Below are 22,726 nucleotides of genomic sequence, written 5' to 3'. Positions count from 1 at the left end.
GAATGGCATGCATGTTTTACTAGCCTTTTAAAATAAGTTGTGGGCAAATCTGTGAAAAAAATTTGGTTTAACGTCAACATTGTTAGATCCCTTTGTTAATTGTGTAATCTTTAATTTACGCAATGGAAGACAACAGAAAAACTATCACAGCACCGGGATATCTCCTCTGTTTCCTGGTTGGCTAAGAGTCAGGAAGTGAAAGGAGCACCATCCCATGTGATCCCAGGTTTGTATATGCACATGGTACGCTCCTGGGCTCCATAGGGCACAATGCTGCGCACAACTCTGCAGCGTTTGGGAGCAAGTTCTCGAAGTGTGGTTAGCACGAGGTAAGTGTGAATTTCTTTCGGATGTCGGCGGTGTACTCCTTAGCTATGCCGCCAACTGCAAATTCAGGGCCAGTAAAGACTAAACTACACACGTTAAAAATGAAAAACGAAATGCTACAAATATACAGCAGCTCAGTTAACATTTCTGGTGGGACTCTTCCTCAGAATGCTGTTTTTCTCTTCAGGTGTTGACTTACCACTATGTATTTCCAGCATTTTTTGCTTTTAGTTCCAATTCCTATATTTTCTTTTTATTGCTACCATATGTATCGAACTGTATTTTAATAGGGATGGATTTGTTGAGCCTATCCTGTTGCTAAAATTTTTATGTTCTTATGCTGATATGTGCTGCAATAGCAACATCAGAGGAAAGAAATCAGAAACTTTGCCGTGTCATTATTTGTGTCAGTGTTATTACATCAACGTTTGCAAACTTTTGTAGTTTGAGATCTTGTGTCCCCACCAGTCAGCTCAAGAGTGGCACAGCAGTAACCTGGAAAAAGTTACTTTATCTGCCCCACAGCCACCAAACAGACAAATTGAGCGAGGTTATGACTCAATTCTTTAAAACTAAGGAGAAACCTTGTTAATTGTATATTTAACCAAGTTATTTAGCTTGCATTAGGAGTTCAGAAGTAGAGAAAACAAATATAAAATTAGCGAGTTTAGAAGAAATGCTTTTTAGCTCACAGAAGTGGATTCATAGAATGGAGATTTAGCTGAATGGTTAATGCTGGTTTCAATTAACTTCTTCAGAAAACAGAAATGGTTTCAGCTCTTGACTACTGGACTGAAGGTTATTAAGATAAAGATAGGCACAGATGAAGAAAGGGTATAATGATTGTAGTAACAGATCAGTCGTTTATTATATATTTGCCTGATTTTCCTTTCCATTGACATCAATGGTGGATAACAAGCATCCAATCCGTTATCACCCGTTTTACGTCTCTGCTGAAGCTGAAAGTTCCGCATATGATTTCTTCATCCGCATCTATCCTTATATCTTAATAGTCTTCAATTCAGTACTATTGTATGGAACACAATGGTTCATGTTCTGCTGGGATCATGGGTGAGTTACTTATGGAATGCATCCAGTGAGGGTTGTAGTTGTCGGTTGTAAAGCTGAATTAATATTCTGGAGGTTTGGTAGATTACCTTTTGGGATATAAGACTAACTTTAATAGTTTTCTTCTTCTTAGGACCAGCCAAATAGACCAGTCTTTTACAGTCATGTTTTCTCCCACTTTCCTGGAGGTTTACCTGTCTGGTTGCTTTCCTTCTTCAGTTGCATGAATCTATGATACAACCTGTATACAGTCTGTGCAGGAAACAGACTTGATGGGCTGAATGGTTTTCTTCTAATCCTTACTTTCATAGAATCATAGAAATTTACAGCACGGAAGGAGGCCATTGCGGACCATTGTGTCCGTGCCGGCCAACCAAGAGCTATTCAGCCTAATCCCACTTTCCAGCTCTTGGTCCGTAGCCCTGTAAGTTACGGCACTTTAAGTGCACGTGCAAGTATTTTTTAAATGTGGTGAGGATTTCTGCCTCTACCACCCTTTCAGGCAGCGAGTTCCAGACCCCCACCACCCTCTGGGTGAAGAAATTTCCCCTCATATCTCCTCTAAACCTCCCCCCAGGGAAACAGGTCCTTCTTATCCACTCTATCCAGGCCCCTCATAATTTTATACACCTCAATAAGGTCTCCCCTCAGCCTGCTCTGTTCCAAAGGAAACAGACATAGCATCAGATTTTAGATTTGAATATAGGGAGTATGATTAAGAAGTTTGCAGGCGACACTAAAATTGGCTGTGTGGTTGATAATGAAGAGGAAAGTCATGGACTGCAGGAGGATAGCAATCTACTGGTCAGGTGAGCAGAGCAGTGGCAATGGAATTTAATTCAGAGAAGTGTGAGGTGATGCACTTTCGGACGGCTAATACGGAAAGGGTATACACATTAAGTGGTAGGCCACTTAATAGTGTGGATGAACAAAGGGACCTTGGAGTGTTTGTCCACAGATACTTGAAAATAGCAGGCTAGGTGGATAAGGTGGTTAAGAAGGCATACGGAATGCTTGCCTTTATTGGCCGAGGCATAGAATATAAGAGCAGGGAGGTTATGCTTAAATTGTATAATACTTTGGTTAGGCCACAGCTGGAGTACTGGAGTTCTGGTTGCCATATTATAGGAAGGACGTGATTGCACTAGAGAGGGTGCAGAGGAGATTTACTAGAATGCTGCCTGGAATAGAGAATCTTAGTTATGAGGACAGATTAGATAGGCTGGGTTTGTTCTCATTGGAACAGAGAAGGTTGAGAGGAGACCCCATTGAGGTGTACAAAATATTGAGGGGCCTGGACCTAGTGGAGAGTAAGAGCCTATTTCCATTGGTGGAGGGGTCTATTACGAGGGGGCATAGTTTTAAGATGACTGGTGGAAGATTTAGAGGGGATTTGAGGGGTGTGAGCTTCTTTATGCAGCGGGTTTTGGGGATCTGGAACTCGTTGCCTGAAAGAGTGGTGGATGCAGAAACCCTCACTACTTTAAGAGATGGTTGGATGGCCACTTAAAGTGCAGTAACCTGCAGGGTTACGGACCTAAAGCTGGTAATTGGGATTAGACTGGATGACCTTTTGTTGGACGGCACAGATATAATGGTAAGTACTGCAGGGAATAGAATACGGCCAGGTTGATCTGCTGAACTAGTTTCGATTGTCTGGATGAGTCGGAGAGGAATTTTCCCAGATTTTTTCTCCCTAAATTGGCTTAGGTTTTTATCTGGTTTTTGCCTCTCCCAGGAGATCACATGGCTATGGTTGGGGTGGAGTGTAGAATGTTTCAGTATAAGGGGTGTCGCAGTTGTGTGAGGCGGACTGGTTGGGCTGGGTGCTCTTTGCCTTTCCGTCATTGTTCAGAGGTTTATGTGTAATCTTAAGGACTGCTGACCAAGGGCCGTCCGGATCTTTGTCAGCCGGCGTGGACATGATGGACCAAAATAGCCTCCTTCTGCGCTGTAAATTTCTATTTTTCTATCTCTAATCTTTCCTCATGGCCTAAATTCTCCAGTCCAGGCAACATTCTTGTGCAATCACATCTTTCCTGTAATGTGGTGACCAGAACTGCACACAGTACTCCAGCTGCAGCCTAACCAGTGTTTTAAACAGTTCAAGCATAACGTCCTTGCTCTTGTATTCCATGCCTTGACTAATAAAGGCAAGTCTTCCATATGCCTTCTTAACCACCTTATCTACCTGGCCTGCTACCTTCAGGGATCTGTGGACCTGCACTCCAAGGTCTCTTTGTTTCCCTACACTTTTCAGTGTCGTATCATTTAATGTATATTCCCTTGTCTTGTTAGACCTCCCCAAATGCATTACCTCACACTTATCCGGATTGAATTCTATTTGCCACTGTTCTGCCCATCTAACCAATACATTGTTATCTTCCTGCAGTCCTCAGCTTTTTTCTTCATTATCAACCACACAGCCTATTTTAGTGTAATCTGCAAACTTCTTAATCATACCCCCAATATTTAAGCCCAAGTCATTGATATATACCACAAAAAGCAAGGGGCCCAGCACTGAGCCCTGCGGAACCCCACTGGATGCAGCCTTACATTCACAAAAACACCCATCAACCCTTTGCTTCCTGCCTTCGAGCCAATTTTGGATCCAACTTGCCATTTTGCCCTGAATCCTATGGGCTTTTACTTTTGTGACCAGTCTGCCATGTGGGACCTTATTAAAAGCTGTTTGGGGGTCTACAGTACACTCCCAGTAGTGTGATCGCTCCTTTTTTGTCCTTCAATTCAACACATATGGCTTTGTTTGATGACCCCTCTAACGTATTCATCCCTTCTCACAGCTGTAATTGTTTCTTTAATCAATACTGCGACCCCCACCCCCCTCCTTTTTTACCCCTCTCTCTATCCCGTCTGGAAACCCTGTAACCAGGACTGTTGAGCTGCCAGACCTGCCCTTCTTTCAGCCATGTCTCAGTAATAGCTATAATATCATACTCACAAGTGTCAATCTGTGCTCTCAGCGCATCTGCCTTATTCCCTATACTCCTTGTATTGAAGTATATACCATTTAGTAACACGAAACTCCCTTTCTATTTTCCAGCCTTTGTTTCCTCTGTCTTCCAAATTCACTTTCTACTTTTCTGTTGCCCAATTCCAGCTTTGCTTCACTCCCCACTGAATCTATTCTCTGGTTCCCATCCCCCTGCCAAGCTAGTTTAAACCCTCCCCAACAGCACTAGCAAATCCTCCCGCGAGGATACTGGTCCTGGCTCTGTTGAGGTACAGGTTCCACCTCCCCCAGAAACGGTCCCAATGCCTCAAGAATCTAAAGCCCTCCCGCCTGCACCATCTCTCCAGCCACGCATTCACCTTCTCTATCCTCCTATTGCTGTACTCACTAACACGTGGCACCGGCAGTAACCCGGAGATTACTAACTTTTGAGGTCCTACTTTTTAATCTCTCTCCTAGCTCCCTAAACTCTGACTGCAGGACTTCATCCCTCTTCCTACCTATGTCATTGGTATCGATATGGACCACGACCTCTGGCTGTTCACCCTCTCCCCCCAGAATGTCTTGCAGCCACTCGGTGACATCCTTGACCCTGGCACCAGGGAGGCAACATACCATCCTGGAGTCACGTCTGTGGCCGCAGAAACACCTGTCTGCTCCCCGACTATCGAATCCCCTACCACTGTTGCTCTTCCATTCGTCTTCCTCCCCCCCCTGTGCAGCTGAGCCATCCGTGGTGCGGCTCTTAATCTTTCTTACAGGGTCAACACTATGGCGAGAGTTAATTTACTCTCCAGTTTTTTCTTCCCTCTCTTGGGAAACACCTTGGGCTGGATTTTAGTTTTTCTGATTTCAGGGCAAAAATGGAGGTGGGGCGGGAAAGTTACCAGCCGGGAATAGGTTGTGCTTCAGTAAGGATGTTTGGGCATCTGGGCCCTGCGCCAGTGTGTGCAGTGCAAAGGGGGGCGTTGTACAACGTTCGAGGCGCAAAGATAGGAAACTCACAAACTAAAGTGCCAGGCTGTGTGCTCTCCGAGAGAGGCCTTGGGCAGGGGCGGGGGAGGGACTTTTTAAAAAATCCACAAAAACATTCCCAAAATATTGCCCACGCCACCACAATACAAATCCTTAAAAAATTAAAAGAACAAACCCTCGCACCTATCTTTACAGCCCTTTACCTTCCTCACTGATGCCGGCATGTCTGGACTGCTCTGGTTCCCGGGCGGTCATTGCAAGGCACGATTCCAGGCGTACGGGTCGGGTTCAAGTCAAAACTCGGGCGGTGTCGCAACGGGAGGCGGTGCTGCTAATCGCGGCCGCAAAACCCGACCTGAGGATCGCGACCGGACGCAGGAGACCTCGCGCCCCATCTCACGCCACTCCAGGGCGAAACCCGGAGCGTAAGGGACTGAAGAATCCAGGCCCTTGATTTTGCTGGAAGTCCAGACTAAAGGTTCTTACATGGAAAACCATGGATGGCTTAGTGAGTAAATGCATTGGGCTGGATTTGTGGCTTGCTGCCGCCTTTGTTTTCGACTCGGAGGAGCAGCAGTGGTGGCGGTAAGCACTTCCGGGTGGGAGGTCAGCTTCCAGTTGGAACATTCGCTGCCGGTTTTGCCGGGGCACGGAACATTACCGCTCGGAAGAGGCGAGCCGGTGTGCAATGCCCCTGGTTGCGACACCAGCTCGATTTTTGGCTACCGCCCGATCCATGGCGCTCCGTAGAGCGCCGTGCTGGGACCGTCTGTGAAAGCTGGCTGTAGTGCGGTAAGTAAAGTCGAACTCAGGTAAATGTGATTGTTTTTTATTTTAATTTTTTTGCGATTTATGTTGTGGTGGCATGAGTTATTTATTGGGGATGTTTTTGGTGGGTTTTTTTCAGGTTTTGTTTCCCCCCCCCAGGCCTCTCATAGAGCGTTCCAAGGCCGGCTGTTTAATTCGGGATTTTCGCATGCTCAGCCAAACTAGCGCCTTAAGAGAGGTGTGTAACGCCTCCCTTAGCACTCTACCCTCACTTAGGGTCCAGCTGCTGAATTTTGCTGACTGAAATGTAAAATGTTTCTGGGCACAAACTTTATCACCCCGCTGCCATTACCACCCCGAAATGAGCAGAACTGAAAATCCAGCCCATTGTCTGTGGCACTGAGATGTGCAGATAAGAAAGCACCCACGTTCAAGGTCTATGCTGAATTAGCTGAACTTAGTTGGGTCAGCACCGGGGAGCACAATTTGCCTCCGTTTCCTGGGGCTGGAGTATATCAACTCACTTCTACCTGTGCACGCATTGGGGTTAGGCACATCGTAATAAGGCAATACAAAAAGCATATAAAATGTAGGGGGAAAAAAAATGAGAGAAACCTAAGTAACCCTTGATAGAGTAGATGCTTACCTTTCCTTGTCCTTTCATTAGAACAATGTTAGAGATGATTGAAGGCTGGGCTAGTCGCCATGGTGATTCCACTTGAACTGTGCTTAAGGAACGTGCTGACTTTTTTACTATTTGATACTCCTGAAAATGATACACAAAGAACAAGAAAGCATGATGTGGAAACATCTCACTCAAGCAGAGAACTGGGATTTCTGGAATGCTAAAATCTCATTCTATCAAGATAGTGCACAGAGTATATTAGAGTGTTGGACACCCAACTACAGAATGACCAAAAAGGGTAAATTTTTACAAATTAGTGCTCCTGGCACAGTGCTTTGTGCAATGGGGCCATAGGTCAGTAATTTTGGCATGGAGGTCAGAGTACTCCATTTGATTTTCTGGCCATTAAAATTAATCAGTGAAAAATCACGTTGAGCGTGTTGGTCTCTGTTATGTATGCAACACCTTGTAACCAGCATTCTACCGCTACCAGAGGGCGCATCTGTTGGAGTCCCAAAGGATCCCAGCATCCCTTGGGAGCAATGTATCCTGCTGTGCTAGCACTCTGGAGTCAGAATAAAGAGACTAAGGTCACATTTACTCACGTCTACAGTACTCAGTCACGCTGCTTTATTTGAGACATAAGTCTCCATGCTAGAATTTCCAATATTAATCCGCAAGTCATAAAACTAACACTTAAATCCTAAGTAATATTTGTAATTCCTCTGAGGGTAAATTTGACAGTCTCAGTTAAGTCTTTACAGGGAAGGAAAGAAACTGACAAGAGAGTGTTCCCTTCTTAAGCTAAACAAGTGTGCTGCCATTACTCAGGGTCTGACTATCACAATCAACTGAGGCCAAACCTTTAGTTGTGGGTTTGATGAGAGAAAAAGGAGGGAATGTACAAAATAGAAATGTAGGTAAAATCATGGTCTCAACCCACAGGAGAACAGAAATTGGTCACATTGAAAATTGCATCATTCAGCAAACCATTCCCTTCAAAAGATATGGGGCTGGATTTTCAGTTGACTAATACCTTAGTTAGCGGCCAGAGGGGGCGTTAATGGGAGCAGAAGAGGTTACCGACCATGAGCACAGCGTTTGGCGACCCAACCGAAAACTCATTAGAGGCTCACCGGGGGCCAAACCAGTACTGCCTTGCTGCTGACAATCAGTGCGATCCTGACATCAGTCCTGGTGTAACGCCCACGCTTGCACCACGGTCGAAAAATTAGGTGCGGCTGCCTCATTTAGCGGCTGCCAAGAAAAACAGTCGGTACAGGCTTGCAGTTGTTAACTGGTGACGACTTAAAGGGATGAGGAAGAGCTTCCCTTGGAGGTCACAGTCAGTGCAACGTTTACACACAGCACGGTGCGTAAGCCTCTGAGTTTGCAGTGGCAGACAGACATAACAGTACAGCTTGAAAACAAATTATTTGGAAACTTTAATAGGTGCATTACTATGCCGCGTCTTTAAGACTCGACTTTTGCCGGGATCTGAATTGGAGTTTGCCGCAATGGGTCCGCAAATTTACCGACCAAACTTTTGTTATGCCCCCCCCCCCGGCCCCCCCCCACAGCTGCAGTGTGCAACGGTTGAGTTAGCGTCCCTGTCAGCTCTTCGACTGATTCTGATGAATTTCTGGGCGGAGGGCGCAAACTTTTTCAAGGCGCTAAAATTACTGCCTGGGTTACTGCCCCAAATGAGACACGACCAAATTTCTCCCCCATGTTGTTAGCAGATGTAATATTTCAGGTAAGCTCTTCAGAAGGAATTCCCTTCCTGTCATCCTCAAAGGCTCCTAAATATGATGATGAAAGCACTAAAGAAAGGCACCTTTGGTGCTCAGAAAACATTTGGTGATGTTCTGTGGAGGTCGAGAGAAGAACCATTTGGTGAAAGTGCAGACACAGAAAACAGCTGGGCACACACCTGTCTAGTACCGACTGCATCGAGCTGCTGGGGAAGGGAATGCTTGCGGCCTCCTCGTGCTGGCTTTTCTGACATGTCACAACTTGCTTCACCATTTTCCACAATCAGCTCATCATCTTCACCGACAGATTCCAAGCGGCTCCCTCCACCTGTCGAAGAAAGCAGAAGTGGGAATCAGAGGGGTAATTGTACAAATTTTCACTTGGGGATTTGCCGGCTGGTACCGTATGTGAGGAATTGGGGTTTGACCCCTGCAGTGTTTCATCCATTAAGTTATGGATGCAAGAACATGGGTTAGAGATTAGTTTGGATAGCGCCCCTCGCGAGGGTCGGATCAGGGGCGCTAAAGGGTTTACAGCTGCAAGCGCTGACAAATTCAGTGTGCAGGTACTGACGACACTGTGGAGTATCGCCCGGGAAGGTAGCGCCAGTGTGCATCGCCCCCGGTATTGACACAGATGGAAAATTTGGTTTGCGCTGCACTTGTAGTGACACCGTAAGATAAAGCTGCTGTGCAAGGCTGTCCTAGGGCGCTAAGGGAAGAAATGACTGCATGAGGTAAGTGTGAGTGATATATAAATATTTTTTTTTTCGTGATTTAACTTTATTTGGGGTGGGTAATGTATAGGGAATGATTTTTGTTTGCTGTTTTTTTTTTGCAGGGAGGCTCTCTTGGGGCACTACGAAGTCAGCTCTTTAGCACGGAATATTCAGTTGCTCACCCGGCTTTGCGCCCTAAGAGAAGTGTGGAACGCTTCCCTTAGTGCTCCACTCCACTGTCAGGGTGCAACCACTGAATATTTTGGCTGCCGTCACAAACCAAGCTAAATTTAGCGACCGCCCGACATTAAAAACCCTCAAACCGAATTTCCAGCCCATGGAGTTGCATGCCTGAATTCCCACACTGCACTCCCGAGAAGCAAGGTTATATGTCAGGTGTGTGAATTTAGAAAATGACACCAGTATTTCAACCTTTATTTTTTCAGAGAACTGCGCACAGCAACAGTGCAATAACACAGTTGAAGCGTTGCCATTTCACAGTTTGCAATTTCAGATATTGTCAGTTGAACACTGTTAGTCTGTGCATGATCTCTTTTAACTTTCAAAGAACAGTTTTAGACTGGATAACCGACCTGGGACCTAGAATAATTCCAACTGGGAACAATTCAAGTATTCAAGAATGAATCCAATAATAATCCAAATATGAATACTGTTTAGCACTTGTTCCCAAAGCAAATGCTGACAAAACAGAACAAATGACTCAATTTATATATTCTTCACTTAGGATTTTCTTTACTATTATTAAATATATATTACACATTAGAAAATTATAGATTTATACAAAGCCTTTGTTGTGACGTTTTGTCACAAGTTTGAGACAAATTCACTCACAGATGTAATTCATTGTAATCCCTTGAAAAATATAGATATAACCAGAACAGAATGATATGTGAACCGAGGTCTCATTGTAAGAATGGGCCAAGGTAAAAAAATCTTTAAAATTATCAGCCTCTTCTGGTTTGTAGCTGCATTTGAGATATGCTTCCACAATTAGTCATTCTCTACAAGCTCATCCCAAGCAAAAAGCTATCCCGTACACATGTTTCTACCAGTTCTAAGCCTGAAAATTAATCCTCAACCTCCTTGTACAGAGGAAGATCTGCAACGACTTTCTTTTTCAAAGTCATATAGCACACTGGAATAGCAATATTTTAGCATTTAGTTGCATGTATAACTTGAACCCGGTTGAGTATCATTCCATTGAAATGAATGGAGGGAAAATCTGGTGATGTCTGTTATGGGCATGCAAACTTCCCTGCTAGACTTGCCTTTCAGCTTTCTGCCTAGATGATGCATAGCACCCAGGCGGTAAAGACAAAAAACCTAACCCACTACCTCAGAAGCAATGTTTGATATATTCGTTCCAAATTAACATTTTAATCTCCAAGAGAACCAGTCTGTCTTTCGATTTTTTTGTATTCTGTGGCTTTTTATTTGGAAATATGGGCTAATTTGACTTCTTTTGAAAAACCATTGAGGAAAATATGGACTAAAAGAAAAAGATGGTTAACTGGATATTGACACCGGCAATAATTACCCCCGCCTACCTTGAGATCTGCTTCTGAATTTCATTATGCTACTGCCTGTTGTTGGACTTCGACAATTCAGCAAAGGCGCTTCCACACGCTCACGTTCATCCCCTTTCTCACTTTCTGAAACCTGCAGCACAAAAATAACTAGAAGTAACTTCTGCTGATCCCCAACATAATCTGGTCTATCAACCACCCTCCCCAGTACCATGTAACATGAAATAAAAACTGATATACTGATAAATTTCTAAAAATGGATCTCTATTAAAATCCAATGTTAAAAAAAAAATTCATCATAAATCATAAAGTTTGTGGTTGGAATAGTGCTTTCCTCTTTCCATATGGATTGTTCTACTGTATGAAGTCATGAGTCAAGATATTGAATCGATTCATCCTTTTGCAACTTGAATGGAACTGTCCATTGATAGTAATGTCATTTTATAACATGGTTAAATTCAAATTCAGTTGGAGGGTGAGAAAGTTGGATCTCAAACCAGTGTCCTAAGTTTAAATAAAGGAGACTACAAAGGTATGAGGGCAGAGTTGGCTAAAATGGACTGGAAAAATTGATTAAAGTATGGGATGGTTGATGAGCAGTGGCAGACATTTAAGGATATAGTTCATAACTCTCAACAAAAATATATCCCAATGAGAAGGAAAGATTGTAAGAGAAGGGATAACTATCCATGGCTAACTGAGGAAATAAGGGATGGTATCAAATTGAAAATAAGGGCATACAATGTGGCCAAGACTAATGGGAGGCCAGAGGATTGGGAAACTTATAAAAGCCAGCAAAGAACAACTAAAAAAATAATTATGGGCTCAATTTTTCCCAATGATTTGCGCTGTTTTTATGGCATGCGACGCTTTTTTTGGCCTAAGTTAAAACATACAAGTTTCAATAATCAATGTGCACCAGCGTAACTCAGTTAGTTATGATTATTTTAGGTTAATTTTTTTTGTAACCTGGCACCCATGCCAATTCTGGCCATTTAAGCAAGTTTGGTCAGCTCCAATTTACTCCTATTTTTCTTAAGACGGCGTATGTGGCCTCTGTGGAAAAACCTTCTGGTGAGTTAAGAAAATCGGCGCAGGTAAGTAAATCAACGCAGCAGATGCAGTTCCAGGGCCCGGACAGCAGCAGCAGAGAGATGAGAGAGAGTGGGAGAGAGGTGGGGGGGAGCCTTTCAGGAGCGGGTATAGGGAGGGAGGAGGCCATGCGGCTTGGGATAGGAGCGGAAACCGGGACCTGGAGGCCATTCGGCCTGGGATAGGAATGGGAACTGAGATCAGGAGGCCATTCGGCCTGGGATAGGAATGGGAACTGAGATCAGGAGGCCATTCAGCCTGGGATAGGAGCGGGGACAGGCACCGGGAGGCCATTTGGCCAGGGATAAAGGCAGGGACCAGCAGGGGGGAGGCCATTCAGCCAGGGATAGAAGCGGGGACCGGCATTGGCATTGATGCAATGTGTAATGTGCTTGTGCAGGTTGCTATGAGCTGCCTGTATGTTTCACTTTCCAGCCTCAGCCCGCAGTGTGTCCCTGGTTACCATGGCAACCCAATCTTTTTGGCGCAGATCTTAGGCTCCATCCCCAAAACTAAAGGACAGGCTAGGCGGCGTCAAAATGAAGAATTGAAATGGGGAAACCTGAACGATTTTTTTTGGCATTGTTGGGCCCCCTCTTCAAGTACGCAAAAAAATAGCTTTGGGGAAAATTGAGCCCGAAGAGAGAGAAGATAGATTATGAAAGTAAACTGGCATGAAATATAAAAACAGATAGTAAGAGTTTCTAAAAGTACATAAAAAGGAAAAGAGTGGCTAAAGTAATTGATGGTCCCCTAGAGGATGAGACTGGGGAATTAATAATGGGGAACAGGGAAATGGCAGAGATTTTGAACAAATATTTTGTATCGGTCTTCACAGTAGAAGACACTAAAAACCCAATAGTGGATAATCAAGGAGCTATAGGGAGGGAGGAACTTAATACAATCACTATCACTAAAGAAGTAGTACTCGGTAAAATAATGGGACTAAAGGTGGACAAGTCCCCTGGACCTGATGGCTTGCATCCTAGGGTCCAGAAGAAGTGGCTGCAGAGATAGTGAATGAATTGGTTGTAATCTACCAAAATTTACAGGATTCTGGGGAGGTCCCAGCGGATTGGAAAACTGCAAATGTAATGCCTCTATTTAAAAAAGGAGGCAGACAGAAAGCAGGAAATTATTTGTCAGTTAGCCTAACATCTGACGATAGGAATGCTGGAATCCATTATTAAGAAAGCAGTAGCAGGACATTTGGAAAAGCATAATTTAATCAAGCAGAGTCAGCATGGTTTTATGAAAGGGAAATCATGTTTGACAAATTTGCTAGAGTTCTTTGAGGATGTAATGAGCAGGGACGATCAGGGGGAACCAATGGATGTGGTGTATTTGGATTTCCAGAAGGCATTCGATAAGTTGCCACATAAACGGTTACTGTACAAGATAAAAGTTCACGGGGTTGGGGGTAATATATATATGCATGGATAGGGGATTGTCTAACTAACAGAAAACAGAGAGTCGGGATAATGGGTCATTTTCTGGTTGGCAAACAGTAACTAGTGGTGTGTGCAGGGATCGGTACTGGGGCCTCAACTATTTACAATCTATATTAATGACTTGGATGAAGGGGCCAAATGTAATGTAGCCAAGTTTGCTGATGATACAAAGGTGGGTGGGAAAGCAAATTGTGAAGTCGACACATAAAATCTGCAAAGGGATATAGACAGGCTAAGTGAATGGGAAAACATTTGGCAGAAGGAGTACAATGTGGGAAAATGTTAGGTGATCCACTTTGGCAGAAAAAATAGAAAAACAAATTATTATTTAAATGGAGAAAAATTGCAAAGTACTGTAGTTCAGAGAGACCTGGGGGTCCTTGTGCATGAAACACAAAAAGTTAGTATGCAGGTACAGCAAGTAATCAGGAAGGCAAATGGAATGTTGGCCTTTATTGCAAGGGGGATAGAGTGTAAAAGTAGAGAAGTCCTGCTACAACTGTACAGGGTATTGGTGTGGCCACACCTAGAGTACTGTGTACAGTTTTGGTCTCTGTATTTAAGGAAGGATATACTTGCATTGGAGGCTGTTCAGAGAAGGTTCACCAGGTTGATTCCGGAGATGAGAGGCTTGACTTATGAAGATAGGTTGAGTAGGTTGGCTTATACACATTGGAGTTCAGAAAAATGAGAGTTGATCTTATTGAAACTTATAAGATAATGAGGGGGCTCGACAAGATGGATGCAGAGAGAATGTTTCCACTCATAGCGGAAACTATAACTAGGGCATAATGTCTCAGAATAAGGAACCGCCCATTTAAAACTGAGATGAGGAAGAATTTCTTCTCTCAGAGCGTTGTAAATCTGTGGAATTCTCTGCCTCAGAGAGCTATGGAGGCTGGGTCAATGAATATATTTAAGGCGGAGATAGACAGATTTTTGAGCGATAAGGGAGGTTATGGGGAGCAGGCAGGGAAGTGGAGCTGAATCTATGATCAGATCAGCCATGATCTTATTAAATGGCGGAGCAGGCTCGAGGGGCCAAATGGCCTACTCCTATTTCTTATGTACTTATGTTCTTATTAAATGATGAGAGACCTATTTTATAAGATAAAGACATTTCTTGTTGGTAAATTGGCTACAATAGGGCTGTTGTGGGACAACTCAGAAACCACAATGGAGACCACGTTTTATAATGATTTAATAATGCAATTTGTATCCTTTAACTTGAAGCCAAACCACAGCAGCACTTCTATTACAGAAACTACCTTCTGACATCTTCATTGAATTCATATTTGGTTATTTGACCAGTTTTCTTTGTATCACTAAACATTACTATACATGTATTAATTAACATGCAATTTCACTAGTTTGTTAAAAAAATATTCAACAGAGAATTGCCACATTCAATACCCAGAATGAGATACTAGGGACAATGCAATTTCATTAGACCAGACAATGTGTCAATTTTAATAGTCTCTTTGCAGAAAACATGAGATACAAAATATATTTTAGAATAACAAATATATGTTGCAATGCATGGCAGATCATTGTCATCGGAGGTGAGAAATATGGTTTCACCTCAAGCAATAAGCTGTCAGACTTACTGTGCATTTGCACCATTTTCTCTTTTTAGTTAAAATTTTCCACTTTTACTTTTTCTTGTATCCTTACAAAATATTTTTATATGTTTTATGTATTGGCCCAACAAAAACATTAAAGTACAGAGAATGTTTTCTTGTATCCAACAGCTGAAGAATGGAAAGGAAACAAGTATCACAGATTAAATAGCCAATTACATCCATCTGAAAACAGCCTGTTCCTATGGTTACCATCCTTGATTAATCACCTTAAAGTTAGCACTTCAACATAATGAGATGCTCATTATCATGTGAGACATGAGAAAGGGAAGTTATTTAACGCTATAAACTTTTCTAAGAGACCTGTACAGCATTTACATTAAAATATTGAATTTGCAAAGGTGAAGAAAAAACATGTGTAAACACAAAAATGACATAATATTCTCTTCATTCTAGTGATTAAATCCAGGTATAAAAAATGTATGTAGCATATATTTTTCAAATGTATACACTACTTAAGGAACTTTCATCAAGGCAATTAATAAATAATTACTATTATTAACAGCAAAGGCCCAAGACAAATGTGGAACAGGCCCAAGGGGCTGCATGGCCTACTCCTGTTCCTGTGTAAATGCTTGGGGTCACAGCTGCTAAATTACAATTGTTGCCATTGATATCTACCTTCTGTTTCCCATTATGTATCCAATTAGTAATCCAGTTTACAACTTCTTCCTGAATCCCCGGGGTTTCTTCATGAACCAGGAAGATTCTGAAAATCATTAACTTGTAATATCCACCAACTCCGTTACTTCCTCAAAAAATTCCAGTAAATTTGTCAGGCACAATCTGCTTTTCGTAGTTCCTGCTGATTTGGATTCTATGAACTTATATTTGTACCATACCTTATCATGTGTCTCAAAAACATGATGCCAGAAAGCCAGTGGGGCCAAACTGGCCTGGCAGCAACCGAAGTGATGAAGCTGGGTCCTCGGAGGCTCGAGCACCCACAGAAATTGTTGCCACAAGGATCTAAATGGTCTCCACATCACAGCAGCATCTTCTACCAGCTCTGCTGAGCAGCACATGGGAGTAGTCAAGAAAAGTACTACGATTATCACTTGAGGTGACAAACAAATTCATTACAGTATTGTGTTTGGAATTAAACTCAACACCTTTATTACATTTGTAACTTTGGTTTATAGTTTCTTCTCATTGCAATTTCTTAGTCTGTATTGTCAGAAAATCATTGACTTATCAAGGTTGGCTGAATGGTTTTAATATTCATCAATGTGGAATCAAGGGAGTGGTGAGCTGTAACAAGGACTATTAATGTTGAGGGGCTTTTTCTGACAGTTCTTATAAGGAGTTTTAGCTGCAGTGCATTCTGCTGGCCCTTGTACTTGTAGTTCTCTCTCACCTTCAGCCAATTCATCCTTGTCTGACAATGCCTCTTCTTGTTACAGTGCCTCCTGCAACTCCCGTCCTCTTTGTATTACTGCAGAATGCGGCAAACTACAATGTTGCAATTCTTTTGGCTGAAAACAAAATTACAGTTAAATCAAAGTGCCCCCTGATCTGGGGGACACTCCAAACATTTTTCAACTGCCCCTTTTTCTATATTTTTTTTGTTGTTTTTTTGTGTTTTTTTTGGGGGGGGCTTTAAAATCATAAATTTTACAAGTGCCCTCTATAAAAGGGGAGGGGGGCACTGAAACCAGCAATTAAAACAAATTAAACTTTAAAACATATAAAATCAAATTAAAATTTGGTTGCCGGGAGTAACGATGCACTCTAGTCCCTCCAGCGCCCACCTCTCGCGGAAGGCAGCGAGCGTACCGGTGGACACCGCGTGCTCCATCTCTAGGGACACCCTGGCCCGGATGTAAGCACGGAAGAGAGGCAGGCAGTCAGGCTGAATGACCCCCTCGACCGTCCGCTGCCTGGACCGGCTGATGGCACCCTTGGCCGTGCCCAGGAGCAGTCCTACGAGGAGGCCCTCGGACCTACCCGCTCCCCTCCGCACAGGGTGCCCAAAGATCAGGAGTGTGGGACTGAAGTGCAGCCAGAAATTGAGGAGCAGCCCCTTTAAATAATGGAATAGGGGCTGCAACCTCGTGCATTCAATAAAAACACGGAACTCGGACTCTTCCAGACCGCAGAAATTGCAGGCGGCTTGGGAGCCCGTGAACCGACTTAAAAATTTATTGCACGGGACTGCTCCGTGCACCACCCTCCAGGCCAAGTCCCCGATAAATAGTGGGAGGACTCCCGCGTAGAGTGCACTCCATCGGGGACCCCCGCCTCCTCCAGACGGCAAGATGGTACGCCATGGTGTGTCCGGACGGCAGGCGAGGATGGCAAGGTTGAGAGTGTGCAGGAGCAGCCCGTACAGGAAACCCCTCTGCGCGGAACTGAAAGGCACGGAGGAGATTTCCCCGAGGCGGCTCATGTTGTGAGGCGCCGGCTCCCGAGGGAGGTTCTGGGGTTTGGCGCCGATGAGGAATTCCGTCCGGACGGGGGTCAGTTCGGACGGGATCTCCCCACGTGCTTGAGCCTCCTCGATGCACCTAACGGAGTCAGGGCCGAGAGCTGTTTTTAGCGACTCGATGGCATCGGCCGCGTGGCGGACGTCGGCCGAGTTTCGGCGCCGTGCCAGCATGTCTGGTGCCATCCAGCCCGCTCCACCGCCATTGAGCAGGTCCCTGACCCTGGTCACCTCGTCAGCCACAGCCCTCTCGTCCGACCGCCACATAAAACCTCGGTCGTGGAGGTATAGATTCCTGAGCAGCGGCTCCTGCAGGACAGCCGCCACTCCAGCCGGTGGAGAGCTGCGCTTGGTGGAGTCTTTGTTCCAGACCCTGATGAGTTCCTGGTAAAAGACAGGCAGCCCCTGGACGGCGGTCCTGACGCCCCCCACACTCACAAACAGGAGCTGCGTGTCGTAGTTGAGGCTGTACTGCTGGCGGAAGAAATACGTCGCCAGCGCACGCCACTACAATGCTGCAACCCACTTTGTCTGCGCCATATTGTAGAGCAATTAAGGCACCTCAGTCTTTGCTTTAAATTGCCAATAGCATGCTCTATGATGTTCCTGATGTTCTCATTATACCGGCATTGTTCAGACATGATGGGGTTGCAGAAGGGTGTTATTAGTCAGGTGTGGAGGGTGTGCCCCTTGCCCTCTAGCAATCATCTTCTGATATTCCTTGATGGGTGGAAAAGTGGGGGGATGGATAGGTTTTGCAGAATGAAGGCGTCATGGCAGCTGGCAGAGAAACAGGCGCAGATTTGTATTATCCTTCTGCAATGATCACACACCAGTTGAACATTGATGGATTGGAAGCCATATCTGTTCACATAAGAGGCTGGCTCATCTTCTGGTGTCCTGATAGCTACAGGAGTGCAGCCCGTTATCTCACTGGACACGAGGCAAGCCGGCCACTGCTGAAAATCCCAAATCTCTCTCATTCTGGCTGCTGGCAACCATTGTGAAAATAATGTACTGGTTGATCTGACAAAGAGAGCAATTTCTGACCTGTTTGCTGCAGCTCATGCACTACAGCCTGTGAGATATAGTTAATGTCCCCTGTAGCAGCCTGGGAGAAGCCTGTCACAAAAAAGTTAAGCGCAATGGTGAAATACAGCCACGGGAAAAAACATGCCCTGCTAGTCCAGCAGGGAACAAGTCTTGCTTCAAAAGGCTGAATCAGTCAGCGACAACATGCCTGGTGAAGCACAGCCTCTTCCTACATGACAACAGTGACTACACTTCAAAAAGTATTTACATAGAAACATAGAAAATAGGTGCAGGAGTAGGCCATTCAGCCCTTCGAGCCTGCACTACCATTCAATAAGATCATGGCTGATCATTCACCTCAGTACCCCTTTCCTGCTTTCTCTCCATATCCCTCCATACTCATTGGCTGTAAAGTGCTTTGGGACATCATGAAAGGTGCTATATAAATGCAACTCTTTCTTCCTGTATGGCTCCTCAAAAATATGCAAGACATTAACTTATACTATAGACTCTGTGAGCTGGGTAAGGAATTCTACAAGCAGCCCCCCTCTAATAGGTTCTTCAGGCTGCAGTTGCTGCAGCTCCTCTTTCTCCGACTGTTCATCCATCCAAAAGGAGTGAAGCAAAAACAGCAGCGAGTGCTTAATGAGTGTAGGTAAAGGAAGAAAACAAATCAGAAAGAAGCAAACTGAAAGCTCAAATCTAGCTTGGAAATACACAACTCACAATGGCACACAGGTAGGTGCTTTCAGGTGAATGCCCCTTTAAATTTAGCTTCCAGTCATGTCAATCAGTTTGTGAAGCCAATGCTGTTAAGTTTTACTCATATCATTCATATGATGTCATCAGACCCCTATTTTGATTTATTCATGAAACACCTGTCTGTTTCTGGTGGCAGCGTTTCTGATCTGCGCCAGCTCCAGAATTAAAATGGGAGACGGCTGGTTTCTGGTGGGAACAGGGCAGTATGTCGATTGGGTTAAAATCGGGGCCTTTTGTTAGATGTAGAATGACTTACATTTTGCAGCTACTGTTGTTATTAGGGAAAACATATATTGCCATTACTCGTTAGAATATGTATTTAACAAAATAAAGAACTGATTATATTCCCTTTATCAATGTACAGATAACAGGCTGCATAATTCTGACGGGGTTAGACAGGTTAGATGCAGGAAGAATGTTCCCAATGTTGGGGAAGTCCAGAACCAGAGGTCACAGTCTAAGGATAAGGGGTAAGCCATTTAGGACCGAGATGCGGAGGAACTTCTTCACCCAGAGAGTGGTGAACCTGTGGAATTCTCTACCACAGAAAGTTGTTGAGGCCAATTCACTAAATATATTCAAAAAGGAGTTAGATGAGGTCCTTACTACTAGGGGGATCAAGGGGTATGGCGAGAAAGCAGGAATGGGGTACTGAAGTTGAATGTTCAGCCATGAACTCATTGAATGGCGGTGCAGGCTAGAAGGGCCGAATGGCCTACTCCTGCACCTATTTTCTATGTCTATGTCTATGTCTATAATTGTATAGCAAACAAAGGGTGATGAGTTGCAATTTGGATTAATCTGGGCAATATATTATTCACTTTATTGGAATTCCATTAGCAGCAGTCAACAGTGAAATAATTCCATTAACAGGAACGGATAAACAATTCAGCTGAATCTTGTATCTCTGTCGGCACGCCAACCCTGTAGTATTAAGCTCCTTTTACATTGTGCCAACACCTGTCGCCCTTTATGAAACCCGACAAGTTTATGGGTGTAGGGAACCTGTGTGTCAGGAGTGGTTGCACTACCAGGACTGTTGCACAATATAAAAGCAGCTTTACAGGGCTGGAGCCTCCCTGATTTGAGAATGAGACTGCACCCAAGGAGTAGGTTCATATCCAAAGTGTCATGCAGCAGCTTCAATGTAACAGAAATCAGTTTTTGGTCTGTCAGTCTTTAGTCCAAAATGCACAGCAACATATTGTATCAGATGATGTTACATAAATGCAGTAAGTTTGCAGACTCACAGGGGCTGAAATTCAGGGTTTCAAAGAGACCCTTTAATGCCTGTTCGCGGTGGCCATTCCTAAAAATCGAATGGCCGCTGCTTTGGGGTCAACAGACCGACCCGATCAAAATTCAGGTTGGGAATTTTTCGGCCTGGCCCCCATCCCATCCAAGTAGATGCATCATCAATTTAAAATAAAATAAATACTTACCCAGCTATTTTCACCTCAATCCTTCGATCTCCTACCGCGCGGTGTTCCCGGCAGGTTTTTCTGCCGGTGCACCCTCTGAAGACTGAGTGCGGCCCAGCAGCACGGCGGTCCTTAAAAGGGAGTGCCCACTGCCGCGGCCGCAATGCAAAAATTCTTGCCGGCCAACTTGCTGATTGGCCAGCAATATACTGCCCCCAGGTTCGGCTGGGCCGCCAACGGGCAGCCTGGCACCCTTTCTTAGGAGCCAGGCCGCTGGCCCGGCCGAAACCCTCCCTGGTGGCTCAGTGGCCAAAGTTAAAAATGATCGAATCTCTCCCCTTTAACGAGGGGAAAGAGCGTGTGACGCATATGCGCTGTGACATCACCACGTTGATTGACAGCGGCGGACGGCCCAAATTACCCATTTTCAGCCAGTCAGTCTGGCTTTGAGTCTAAGGCCCGCCCTATTATGATCCATTTCCTGTAGAACATTGAAAAAAGTTCTAAATCCTGAAAATGGATCTACTCACCGCACCAAACGTTCCAGCGATGACAGTTAAAAAATCATAGGTGCGCCAGCTTTCTAGTGCACCTGAATTTCGACCCCACAGAATTCACTTCCCCCTTCAATCAGGATAAGTAGATAATACAAGATGACACTCTCCATCGGGAACAGTCTCAGTATTGCACTGGTGCTGATGGTATATAGATAGAAGTAGGCAGTGTAAGATTCCAAAATTTGTGGAAACCCCCCCAGTGTTTGGACTCACTGAAAAGGAAATTTGATTTGGGCCTATTAACCAGAAAGGTTGGGATCCTAAAATGCATATGGAAGAAATCTACGAGTTTCAACCAAGTTCGGGATTTTAAAAGGCATGTTTGGGCCTGTGGGGAAAGCTGCAGAGACAGAGGGGCGGGATCAACCTTTACCTTTAGAATTTGGATATTGTAGCTAATCAGTTTGTCTGGGGGAGCTGTTTAACTATAGTCAGGCTCCCAGAAAACATTGGAATTTAAACAATCGACCACGGAAGTAACATTATCCATCCCACCCACAGGACCTAAGTAACACATACATATTCCAACACCTTTTTCAACATGCATAGAAATATCTGGTTCAGCCAGACTTCGTGAAGCCAAAGCAGTGCTATCACAATGGACAAGAGTTCATCAGCTCATAACTAAAGGGTATCGCAATCCCAAGGTCTATCGACGCCAGATTAAAACATTTAATCAAGTTTCAGTTAGCTAGCCGTCAAAACTTATATAAAGAAGACCACTTAAAATCAATGGGCAGCAAAACTCAAACAAAAGAAACCTTAGATTTGGCACGAAGATTAAGCAGCCTCTCAGAGTATAATTGAGGGTCTATCATATCAAGATAACTACTCTATTCTGACTATCACAGGAAGAACTGTTCTGATCATCACAGGAAAACTTTTCTGACCAAGCACTTTGGAACAACAAGATCAAGGTCGAGAGCAAATGGCGAGAAACCACAGGAAGAAACATCGTGACATCGGAGAAAAGAACTTCAAAAAGCAATCAGTGGAACATCAATACCAACTGACTTGGTAGGCCTAGACTATCCAGCGGGTAAAAAGGACCGGAATCAATATCCTAGGGGGAGTGTTTGCTAGTGCTGTTGGGGAGGAGATAAACTAATATGGCAGGGGGATGGGAACCTATGCAGGGAGACAGAGGGAAATAAAAAGGCAGCAGAAGCAAAATATAGAAAGGAGAATAGTAAAAGTGGAGGGCAGAGAAACCCATGGCAAAAAACAAAAAAGGCCACATTACAGCAAAATTCTAAAGGGGCAAAGTGTGTTTAAAAAAAACAAGTCTGAAGGCTCTGTGCCTCAATGCGAGGAGCATTCGGAATAAGGTGGATGAATTAACTGCGCAGATAGCAGTTAACGGATACGATGTGATTGGCATCATGGAGACATGGTTCCAGGGTGACCAAGGCTGGGAACTCAACATCCAGGGTATTCAGCATTTAGGAAGGATAGACAGAAAGGAAAAGGAGGCGGGATGGTGTTGCTGGTTAAAGATGAAATCAATGCAATTGTAAGGAAGGACATTAGACTGGATGATGTGGAATCGGTATGGGTGGAGCTGCGGAATACCAAAGGGCTGAAAACGC

At 44.3% G+C, this 22,726-nt stretch overlaps 1 protein-coding gene across 1 annotated transcript in view; it reads right to left on the bottom strand.

The window, feature by feature from the left end:
- The window catches only part of pdzd2 (PDZ domain containing 2), a 444,706-nt gene that overhangs the window by 157,053 nt on the left and 264,927 nt on the right, over positions 1-22,726 (bottom strand). Inside the window, exons 6-8 of the mRNA XM_070868346.1 lie at positions 10,779-10,890; positions 8,671-8,819; positions 6,759-6,878 (exon numbers count right to left, since the gene is read on the bottom strand). Coding sequence (XP_070724447.1) covers positions 6,759-6,878; positions 8,671-8,819; positions 10,779-10,890 — 381 coding nt within the window. The remainder of the gene's footprint in view (positions 1-6,758; positions 6,879-8,670; positions 8,820-10,778; positions 10,891-22,726) is intronic.

The sequence above is a fragment of the Pristiophorus japonicus genome, chromosome 2 (assembly GCF_044704955.1).
Source record: "Pristiophorus japonicus isolate sPriJap1 chromosome 2, sPriJap1.hap1, whole genome shotgun sequence".
NCBI classification, from domain to species: Eukaryota; Metazoa; Chordata; class Chondrichthyes; family Pristiophoridae; genus Pristiophorus; species Pristiophorus japonicus.
This window is presented reverse-complemented; position numbering and strand designations above follow the sequence as displayed.